At 39.2% G+C, this 12,022-nt stretch overlaps 1 protein-coding gene across 1 annotated transcript; it reads right to left on the bottom strand.

Moving 5' to 3' along the window:
* Positions 1-2,007: 2,007 nt before the first annotated feature.
* Positions 2,008-9,467, bottom strand: slc35b3 (solute carrier family 35 member B3). Its single transcript, XM_058060019.1, has 10 exons — positions 9,227-9,467; positions 8,601-8,837; positions 8,398-8,519; positions 7,264-7,418; positions 7,049-7,156; positions 6,873-6,970; positions 4,723-4,815; positions 4,490-4,601; positions 4,271-4,340; positions 2,008-2,629 (listed from the first exon to the last, which is right to left on the bottom strand). The coding sequence occupies exons 2-10, from the start codon at positions 8,814-8,816 to the stop codon at positions 2,479-2,481; spliced, it is 1,125 nt and encodes a 374-aa protein (XP_057916002.1). The 5' UTR covers positions 8,817-8,837; positions 9,227-9,467; the 3' UTR covers positions 2,008-2,478.
* Between the last annotated feature and the right edge of the window lie 2,555 nt (positions 9,468-12,022).

Here is a 12,022-nt window from a genome sequence, read left to right as displayed (position 1 = left end):
AAATTAAGCATTTTCTAGCATATTTTGTGATTTCAACATGAATGTCATATGAATGATGTTCTCACTGTGGCTATCTGAGGTCATAGCACATATTATATAGCAGCCTATTTGTCCACATGATGAGCTACGGACACTTGCCATTATTTATTAGGAGGGGCTGCAGCTAAGGGAGACCATAGATTGGATAGGCATGGTTTTTTGGAGGTGTGTGTGTGTGTGTGGGTTGGGGAGAAGGGAATTAAAAAAAAAATACCCTTGATATGACCATTTATAGCCTCTTTTACGGAGATTCCATAAAAATCGCTGCAGAAGAGCAGTAACAGAAATCCTAGCATACAGAATATGTATACAGAATTCAGAAAGGCAGGGTAATACCACGACTGTGTACAAGTATTATTGTCCACATGGCAGAAAAATTGCATAACTATGCTGCTGGAAGTCATCAGAAAAATTTAATATTCGTCCAAAAGCATAAAAAAGTGGACATTCCTATGTGGCTTTGAAAAATGGAGAGAATTCTCCACGTTCCAAACAGGGGTCAGACTACTTTAGGAAGGTGTGTTCTCTTGGTGTTAAAAGACAAATGATGTACTTTGCCTTGGGTCAACTGGGCTCTCCCCCCCCCCCATCCCACCCCATCCCATCCCATTTTATCCTATAATGACCTTTCACGGAGGAGAATAGCCGTCCCTACATTGATGAAGCAGCACTGTATGTGCTCCACATGTTTATTTGCTAATGTTTTAACACTGCAACACGACCCCCCCCCCCCCCCTCGACCTCTAATGAATGGACTGTTCCGCTCTTCATCAGTCAAAATATTGTTCCCGTTTTGCACTCGCGTCAAACAAGAGTCTGCAAGCTAAACAAACCCGTTGAATTGACTTCTGAGTACGCTATATCCGTGTGTGTTGTTATCTTGCCAAAGGTTCCCCCGGAGGAAAAGGATCCATGTCAGTTCATCATCAGACACAAGCTGCTACATTTGATGACATACTAAATGACTAAGCCAGTAAGACTACCACACACACACAGACAGTATTGTCGGTCAGTTTCATCGTTTGCACTTAACCTTCCTCTTGTGTTAGATTTCTAGTATCATCTCTTATGTTAACAGATCTGTTTTGACCCATGTATTAAATCAGCTATAAAATACACTAAAAACAATAAGTTACTTCTCATGTTACCTTGGTTACCTTCTTAGGCTTCCTCATCCATGAAAATGTTGGTTTTAATACTTTTGGTGTGTGCATATAGGCCTTTTTTTGTCACTATACCCCTCGATTTCAATTTCCAAAAATGGTAAACTGAACCTCAAAAGAATCATATTAATAAATTAAAGCTTCTTTTGTTACCTGGCTATTACTGAGGGCTATAGAACATATCTCTTAAATCAATTAGTTTTATTTATTTTCTCATTTTAGTATTAATCACTAAAGAAACATCTATGGTGTTCAGGTGAATTTTGACCCATATATATTACAGGCAAGAAAAGGTAGAAAAAGTTATTGTTTTCAGCAACAGAACTTTAGTTTAAACTGAAATCAAAAAGCAGAACAGGTCCAGATCTTGGTTCACTGTACTTCTTGCCATTCTTTCCATGATCCAAATTGTAAATGTGAAATCAGTCACTCAAATGAGTGAATTCACCTCACATGTATACTGGAAAACCGGTCAAAATGAGAATCCCCTGAAGCTTACATGATGAGAAAATGAGCTGGTTGTCATTGTGTTGGCTAATTGTACACTTATGATTTCACTTATGGCTCAAAATATTGCTTTATAGTCATATTATTATCACCGACCCTAACAATACAGTGGTCATAATTTCAACAAGATCATTTTAAAATGTAGTAAAAAAATTTTTTTTTGTTTTAATTTGTTGAAATAGAGTTTCATGACAAAGTCAAAAAGTCTTAATGCAATAAACAAATGTTATGTGATTCTTTTTATGCAAAACGAGTCGGTGCCGACCCTAACACAAGAGGAGAGTTAAAAGTGGCAATAGTGTTTGATATTAGACCTATAAAATAATACATATATTTGTATAATAAAACACATTTAGTTTGTTTTATTGTAAAAAAAGAATGTTGTTTACCTTCATCCAAATACATATGATTGAGTAGATTGTGGCAGCTGAGCGCAACAGTTCTCCAAAATGTCCACATTGGGTGAAACCATCCAAGTGCAGATTCCTTGCGGCAGCTCATTAGCCTTTTAAGGAATCCTTATAGAATGTAGTTTAATTTCCAGTGCAAAACGGTGCGATTTTGGTTAGCTAAGGCGCTCGCTTCCCTTTCCGGAGTCTTCACTGTCGTCGTCCATGTTGGGAATGTTTCGATAAGTGTTCCAAAAACTAGCTTCATTGCCATTCAGCCCTTCTTTTTGCAACATAATCCTTCGGTTTAGGTGGCAGCAGTCAAGCTAGACATACTAGAGGTCTGCTGTCCTAGTTCAGTCATGTGATGGATTTCCCTCTCAGATACTCTGAGAGAAAAACTGGCCTTTCTTCCCGGTCAGCAGCATTCTCCTGAAGTCCTTGATGGAGGGAAGCTTCATTTTGTCTCGGTTTTTACTGTAAACATTCAAGAAGATGCCAAAGAGCACCAGAAGGCTGCCCCAGATGTACCTGAGTGAGGGAGGGTTTGGGGTGGGGGTGGAATTGGAGGGGGTGACACATTATTGGAATATTGTACCCAGAATTCCCGACTGCCTTTTTTAAACTAAGCATTTAAAAGTAGGGTTTTGTTTTGATGATTTAGAAATGTCATGGCATTATTATTGTTGTTTTTTTTATTGATTATTATTATTGAGAAATACATTTCAGCCCAGTAGTTGATAGTTTTGCGCAAATGAGATTTAGCAAAAACGACATTATGTGTTTGATGTTTGACAACTGACATCAACTCCTAAAGAGAAAGAAACAAACACTATAGAAGAGGATGGTGGGTCGATGTGTGTGAAAAGAGAAGTTAATAGTATTTATTTAGTTAATAGAATTTATCAGTGAAAGAGTGAAAATGAGCATTAAGCATTAATGTTTACTTTGCAAGTAAATTTCGATGTGCGTCACTACATTTTTCTACTTGCACTCAGATTTTTAAAAGTTAGTTTGGAGCAATGGAGTACTATTGTTTTTCCGCCCAATTAAAATAATACAAATATCCCTAAAAGTTAACCTACTGTATTTTCTGGACTATAAGTCGCTCCAGAGTATAAGTTGTACAAGGCCAAAAATGCATAATTAGGTAGAAAAACACATACATAAGTCGCACTGGAGTATAAGTCGCATTTTTTGCAAGTAATTCATTTTAACTACTTGACCAAAACAGACATTACGTCCTCTTGGAAGGCAAGTTCTAACAATAAAAGAATATTGAACAGGCTGAATAGGTGTAAGATATGCTTATTCAGCACAAAAAATAAACATGAATAGAAAAGGTGTCCAATGTTTATATAATATAAACAGTTTTTTTCATTTATAAGTCGCAGGAACAGCCAACCTATAAAAAAAGTGTGACTTATAGTCCAGAAAATACGGTAATTTAGAAAAAAAAAGTCATTTGATGAAGATGTAATTTTGTCTTACTGTATACACAATTTTTTTTTTTTGTATTTACAGAAAGTCCTCGTTTTCCAACATTTCATGGCTACAACACACTCCAACAAATTATTAATAATATACCAAAACATAAAGGACGAGCTACACGCCTGTGGTGGTAGAATACAATGCATCAGGGTATTAGAAGCCCTCACATTGGCCATCATCGAGGATATAGACGGTATTTTTAAAGATATGAAAATATCTGATCCTTTAATATGGACAGTGATAACTAAGCAGTGCAGTGCTCTCATTACTGGGACTTCCTGTCATTCCCATCTTTGGAAATTGTATAGTTTTTGATGCAGCTCGTATTTGGACCTGTGTACGTAATGTTTTAGATGAAAGTGTACTAAAAGTAAAATCTGTTGCACTTTGAAATTGAGAGTATTTGTACAGTGTGTGAGTGAGAAGAGTCGTGTTAGCAGTCAGAAAAAAGGCGACCTTTTCGACAGCAAGGATGAGTAACAGCCAGCGAGAGAGTCATAGACAAGGAGACAGAGCAAACGGAAAGGGCTCAAGGTACAAGAAATGGACTGAGGATATGAAAATGAGGGTCAGGGAAGGCAAATCCAAGTTTTATGAGTCAAAGCTGAGTTCAGTGGTCACTTAGTTGAACAGGAGAAGAACACTGGAACACAAACAAGTCCAAAAGGTGGCAGTACTTACTGAAAAGTGAAGGGCTTGGTAAAGAACACGAAGGAAAGAAAGATAGTCATGGCCTTCCGCCCTGTGGTCACTGCAAAAAAAGTAAAAAAAAAAACAAGCTTGATACTTCTTTTTATGCTTCCTTTTACTTCAAGAAAACTACAAAAGCTTGGCTTTAGAGGGTGAAATGCTGCGTACAATAAATCATTACTGATTTTTGACAAAGGTTGGCAAACTGACCTGTGACTGCAACCAGGGCACCAAAGAGCTTAATCAAAGCCAGCACAAAGGAGATGCCGAAATAACCTGTTACGGACATGCAGAATGCATAACCGTACGTCGTCACAGGGTGCTACAAGACGAAGGGGGGAAACAATGCTACAAATAATGGTACAATGACAATACAAAATACAGCGGATTCATAATAGTTCATTGGAATAACTACGTGGAAACTCAGAGCAGTGGGAGTTCACCTCTGAGCAGAACGCCACTGCTGGTCCCAGTCCGCCCACACACAGCAGCCCTGTCAATATGTACACGAAGCCGATGGAGTACGAGTACAGCACCTGTAAAAAAAAAAAACATGCAGCATTATCATACTAGACAAAAAAAACACCCAACAAAAATAGCATCGCTTTGTTGGTGGATGGCTACCCTTGTGTATATATGTACTTGTACATAAACGGTGTATATTCGACTTACATTAAAACTTTGCACGGGAGAAACTTAACTGGCACTTTCTGACATAAAATGTATATATTGCATATACTGCAATAACGAAGGCCTTTTGCACAGTACTGTGAATATATGTATTATGATGGCAAAACAATATTTTCACTTCAGCACACGTGTCATGCTGATTCATTCATTCAATTAGTTTTCATGAAGTTCTGGTCTTTCTTATAGTAATTACAAATACGCCTAAAGCGGATGTGCAATTTGGGGGAATTTGTTGGCGGTGGCCAGCACGTAGAGGAAGTACAGGTACTACCCAAAAAATTTGAATATCAAGTAAAACTTGTTTTCATTCATTCATTCATTACATTTTATTAAATGTAAATAAAATTCCACTAGCATTCAGAAATACACAGTGTGCTTGAACACCTCATCAATGTGGAGCACACATATATAATAAAAAATATTCAGGATTTCTTGGCTGGAATCTGTTTATAGTGTCCCAACTCAATTTTTGTTGTTGCAATTTTCTGTCAAAAATTTAATCCCACAAAAACTGTATTAACTAATAAATATTATACTATACTAATATTTCCTCTCATTGATTTTGTCGCTAAATCTGGCAATATTCCAACCCTCCTTGACGACATTCATTCATTCATTGTTTATCGCTTATCCTCACGAGGGTCGCGGGGGTATGCTGGAGCCTATCCCAGCTGTCTTCGGGCAAGAGGCGGGGTACACCCTGGACTGGTCGCCAGCCAATCACAGGGCACATATAGACAAACAACCATTCACACTCACATTCATACCTATGGACAATTTGGAGTCACCAATTAACCTAGCATGTTTTTGGAATGAAGAAATGGAGAAAACCCACGCATGTACGAGAACATGCAAACTCCACACAGAGATGGCCGAGGGTGGCATTGAACTCGGGTCTCCTGGCTGTGAGGCCTGCGCGCTAACTACTCGTCCACCATGCAGCCGTAAAACTTGTTTTATTTTGGCAATTTAACATAACTATTGAGCCATTACATGCCAACTGACATATCTCCAGAAAGTACTTGTTTTGGACCCCTTTTGCCCAAATAACTGCCTTTATCCGGCATGTCATGGGTGCTACTAGTTCGTGGCACACTTCAGGGGTTATGGAAGACCAGCATGCTTCAATTGCGACCTTTTCTGAGGATTTTCTACATCTGCATCTTATACTTTTGATGATGTGTGTCTTTATTTGAGGAGCCCAGAGAGGGGCTAACGTCACTGCAGCACCCCAATGAAAAAATTTTTCTCTTGATAATGCCCCACAGATTTTCGATGGGGTTCAGGTCAGGTGAGTTTGCAGGCCAATCAAGTATGGTCATCCCATGGTCGTTGAACCAGGACTTGCCAAGTCCTGCTGGAAGATGTCTGCATCTCCATAAAGCTGTTCCGTTGAAGCAAGCATGAAGTTCTCTAAAACGTCCTTTAGACGGCTGTGGTTATGTTTGACTTCATGAAGCACAGAGGACCAACACGGATAGCTGACATAGATCCCCAAGTCCTCCAGTCTTCCTCCAGACTTCAGATTCAAAACTGTATACTTGCCAGATTACAATTTGACTTTTTAGACATGCAAATCTGAAGCCTTTCACAGTATTCTAATTTTCTGAGTTTGTGTATTTGTGGTTTAATAAGCTGAAAATCTTAATCTTAAAGTAAACAAGGAACTGCTTGATATATGTTAATTGACGTGTAATGGCTCAATACAACTGGTTGGTTTCATCTTTTATGTTAAATTGCCAAAATAAAACAGGTTTTACTTGATATTCTAATTTTTTGGGTAGTACCTGTAGTGTAGTAGTTAGAGGGGTTGCAAGTGTGTCGTACTTATGGAGGAAGTGATTCCTGACACCCACGTTCTTGCCAAATTGATAGCTTTTTAACCGGTGACTAGATTCAATACCATTTCAGAATTGGACCCATTGTGAAGTTTCATGGCTTTCTCCTGTACGTTTCCGATAGCGGCATCCGCACACAGTGCCAGGGAGATGAGGAGAACACCTGAAGACACACATCAACAGACATGTAAAATTAATCTTACAAACAGCATTTTTTAAATACACTTGAAAGATATATTACCGGTAAAGTTAAAGTAGGGTGCTACTTGGCTGTCAGCGAGCGTGAACCAGATAAGTCCGAGACTCATGCAGACAGCAGCAGACACGTCGGCAACGTTATAGCGTTTACCTGAAACAGGATATCACCAAACAGCAAACAAAAGGTAAACACTCAAGTATTAAAGAAACAAGTCTAGACCTTAGTATTAGTGTTGTATTCAATATGTCATGACTGACCTTGTATAAATACTCCTCCAATCATGACAGGAATGAGTTTACAGCACTTGAAGATAACCTGCGTCGGGTAGTTCAAGTAGCCCAGAGAGGTGTTGGATAGGCCCATCGTGGCCACTGTTAGAAACGCGATGATCATATATGTCTTTCCTGGTATCCTGGACAATAAAACATAAAGTAAGCTTACTTTATCTTAATAATAATGGATTCGAATTTACAGTATTTGTAGTCAGGGTAGTCTGATGGGTCAAGGGGTATGCTGGAGCCTATCCCAGTTGTCTTCAGGCGAGAGGCGGGGTATACCCTGGACTGGTTGCCAGCCAATCACAGGGCACATATAGACAAACGACCATTCACACTCACATTCATACCTATGGACAATTTGGAGTCGTCAATTAACCTAGCATGTTTTTGGAATGTGGGAGGAAACATTCCTTGACATTCATTAAACTTTCAGACCGTTTTAGTGTAGTAAATACATCTGCATCTTATACTTTTGATGATCTGTGTCTTTATTTGAGGAGCCCAGAGAGGGGCTAATGTCATTGCAGCACCGCAATGAATGCGTTGCTCAGATGCAATACAGTATGGGAAAACTTTTAAGGAGTTGTTGTTTATACTCATATTGGTACATGTTTGTATATTTGAGTGTGAAGTTGCTGTATGATGACTTTAGTGACTGTTATATTGTTATATACAATATTTTATACACTATACTGCTATATACAATCAGAGGGCACATATAGACAAACAACCATTCACACTCACATTCATACCTATGGACAATTTGGAGTCGCCAATTAACCTAGCATGTTTTTGGAATGTGGGAGGAAGCCGGAGCACGCTCGGGGAGAACATGCAAACCACACAGAATCGAACCCAGGTCATCCCGATCTCCTGACTGTGTGACCAACATGCTAACCACTCATGTCTCATGTCACTCAAGTCTTCATATGCATTCATACACCAGTGTGGGCCACACCGGAGGCAAAGTGGGTCACAAGGACCAGAGTTCCCGAGTGGAGGAAGCAAGGATCAAACCGCCAACCTTCTGGTTTGTGGACGACCTGCTCTACCTCCTGATCCACTGCTGCCCCAAAATGTTTGCGCTGTGTGTATAATAAGATTTAGTTGCACCTTCTGCGTTTGTCTTGCGTGAGCTGAAGCTCCACAAGTCCAAATATGGAGTAGAGACCAAACTGGACCAGAGTGAGGTACCAACCAAAGGGTTTGAAACCCTCCACAGAAAACATCAGCTCCTGAAGGGATGGCAAACAAAAAAATACATAGTGCATAGTGCAGTCACAGTTTTTTTCATGCTTTCTCTTTCATTTTCATACCTGAAAATACCCATACACAAGATAAAAAGCTAAGACCCCAGCCACACAAATGAAGAACTGCGTGGGGGTTCCGAAGCTGCTGAGGTTGATTCCTAGAACCCGCAATTCCTCCAGGGACTTTATATGAGGGGACATCACCTCTGTGGATGATGGGATGGATATGGAAATGTTCTTCCGTGAACTGTCGTACCCCACCAGGCCATATTTGGCACTCATGGTGATTGAGTCGGCTGGTGGCTGTATGAATACAAACACAACAAAAGTGATTAATAAAAGTTTTGATTTTTGTATCAAGTGTTTCTGGTAGCTTTACAAACATTAGCAATGTCATTTTATACTTGCACACATTTGTTTGGACTAAATGGATACTATGATTATACTATTTACGCTGCAACGCACCTTTATATCATCCTAGTTTTTATTTATTTTTTGTTTTTAATCTATTATACTACAGATTATATATATCAACTTTATTAACACTGGCAAGACTACAATCGGCTTTTATACACTGCTGTACACGCTGTCATTAGATGACCCGATACAATCTTATGACAAAATGCAAAATCACGATGTGACATTAACGCGTGTTGCACTGCTTTACGATAATTATGCGGCAAGCCTGTTACCTTTTACAACACTTCCGGGTGTCTTTACGCAGGTTTATACTCCTCCTCTGGTGCTATTTCGGTTTATTACATTCCTCTAAAGACTCCAGCGTCATATTTACTGCTTATAAAATAGTTCCATGCTCCTCTTCGACGATGACAACCGGACAAAAAAAGCCCGAAGAGGGGCTTTCGCAAGCAGGAGGTTAGCTGCTAGCTACACCGGTAGACCCAGCCAACAACTTCCGGTTTGGGTTGACCTATGAACTCTGCTGCTATTGGTCGAATGGAGCGGGCGGGATGAATATGTATGATTACGTCAGTAAAAAAAGAAATCCGAGCAGTTCCTTCATGATAGTAGGATTTGCAGGTTATTTGTCGCACTTCTTTTTTTATATTCAAGCTATTCATTGCTTGAATATCACCATATAATGCGTCATAAACATTAATTTGCAATGAAATAACAATGAATACATACAGTATATATGCAGTATACACGACAAGTCCTGACCTGAATCCTATTGAGATCCTGTGGCATGACCTTAAAAGGGAACTTTTTTGTAATTTCACTTATTTGAATCATTAACAATCCTATTTATTTAATCCTGTATTTATGTGAAACATCTGTGCATTATAATGTGAGAAAACAAGTTAATACAAGTCTGCTGGAAGATACAACAATTCCAGTGAGAGCATACATTGTAAGTAAATGTTTTGTGTGAACTGCCTAGCACACAGCAAATTTATTCTCTGCCTGCGGGGAAGGAGGCGTCTTACCTTGGTAACGGAAGTAGCGTTAGTTCCGGTCAGTGGTTCTCTAAAATCAATGCACCTTGGAAAAACGTTTCGGTAATGTTTTATCATAAAATATGGCAAGATATATATTTTTTGCGGGCTGCACGGCGGTCGAGTGGTTAGCGTGCAGACCTAACAGCTAGGAGACACAGGGTTCAATTCCACCCTCAACCATCATTGTGTGAGTATGTTCTCCTTGTACATGAGTGGGTTTTCTTCAGGTACTCCGGTTTCCTCCCACATTCCAAAAACATGCTAGGTTAATTGACGACTCCAAATTGTCCATAGGTATGAATGTGAGTGTGAATGGTTGTTTGTCTATATGTGCCCTGTGATTGTACATAACAGTATAGTGTATAAAAATATTGTATATAACAATATAACAGTCACTAAAGTCATCATACAGCAACTTCACACTCAAATATACAAACATGTACCAATAAGAATAAAAAAATAAATAAACTCCTTAACTCCCATACTGTTTTGCATCTGAGCAACGCATTCATTGGGGTGCTGCAATGACGTTAGCCCCTCTCTGGGCTCCTCAAATAAAGATACACATCATCAAAACTATAAGATGCAGATGTATTTACTACACTAAAACGGTCTGAAAGTTTAATGAAAGTTAAGGAATGTTTCCTCCCACATTCCAAAAACATGCTAGGTTAATTAGCGACTCCAAATTGTCCATAGGTATGAATGTGAGTGTGAATGGTTGTTTGTCTATATGTGCCCTGTGATTGGCTGGCGACCAGTCCAGGGTGAACCCCGCCTCTCACCCAAAAGACAGCTGGGATAGGCTCCATCACCCCCTGCGACCTTCATGAGGAAAAAGCGGTAGAAAATGAATGAATGAATCATTCACAATCCTTATGTGAAACATGAATATATAGTATGTATTTCCTTGGTAACGGAAGTAGCGTTCTCTCCGATTAGTGGGTATCTAAAATCAATGCGCCTTGGAAAGACGTTTTGGTAATGTTTTAAATAATAAAAATACGACAAGATATATATATTTTTTGTAGACGGCTTCGTAGTAGAAATAGGTGTGTTCCAAGATGTGCATTGTTAGCTACCTCATATTAAATTGTTTTAGGGTGTTATAATGGACAGAAAAGGGATTCAGAAGCTCTGCTTCTTTGTATATCTTTTGGACTTGTGTAACTGTGATTGAATTATGTGATGTATTCCATTGTAACTTGTATGCATGTTCAAATAAAATAAATTACCAATATCTCAAACATGCAAAAAAAATGTGACTGTATGTTAGCACTGTAGGGTTCATAGCTGCACTGGTGTTGCTAATGACATACAAAGCAACCACAAAACATAAAATGTGCTTTTCTGATGCTGTCATCGTACAGTTGCTCCATATTTCAACCATTTCCACTTTATTTACTTATTATATTTTTCTTCCTCATTCTCCCTCTCCTGGCGACTTGTTTCCTTGTCACCTCCCAAGCTAGAGGTTAATACACACCACAAAGGTACTATTTCCTTCTCGGCCCTCCAACAATATAAAAATTCAGAATGGACAGCTCAATCCCTCTTCCATCTCAGATTTGATTGTAATGGTATTGCCTCCTGTCCCTGGGAGGCCCCCTGCCGCCTCGCCAACCGGGCCTTTATGACACTAAATGGCCCGGCTACAATTTTTCCATCTATTCAAAAAATTCTGTTAATAACTCATTGTGGAATGAGCCGGCCAGGTTGCTGACCTCTTAGCACGCAGGGGTCACAGTATTATATGTATAAAAAACACGCAGGGCTGCATGGTAGATGGAAGAGGTTAATTAATCTCTCAAAATTTACAGTCTTCTCCCCAATTGACAGTCTCAACGAGGCAAAAAAAAAAATGTCATATTTACAACCTGGTGGGGAAGAAGTGTTCAGTAATACACCAACATCTTCCCCGGCCAACTTGACAAGTGTAGCCATTTGTCATGTGTGATGGATTTATGGAACAAAACCCATTTCCCCTTCTTTCCCTTGTACCATCCTGTGAAATAATAAAATAATTAT

Source organism: Doryrhamphus excisus, chromosome 21, assembly GCF_030265055.1.
Source record: "Doryrhamphus excisus isolate RoL2022-K1 chromosome 21, RoL_Dexc_1.0, whole genome shotgun sequence".
Lineage (NCBI taxonomy): Eukaryota > Metazoa > Chordata > Actinopteri > Syngnathiformes > Syngnathidae > Doryrhamphus > Doryrhamphus excisus.
The sequence above is the reverse complement of the archived record's forward strand: the minus strand, read 5'-3'. Positions and strand labels throughout refer to the sequence as shown.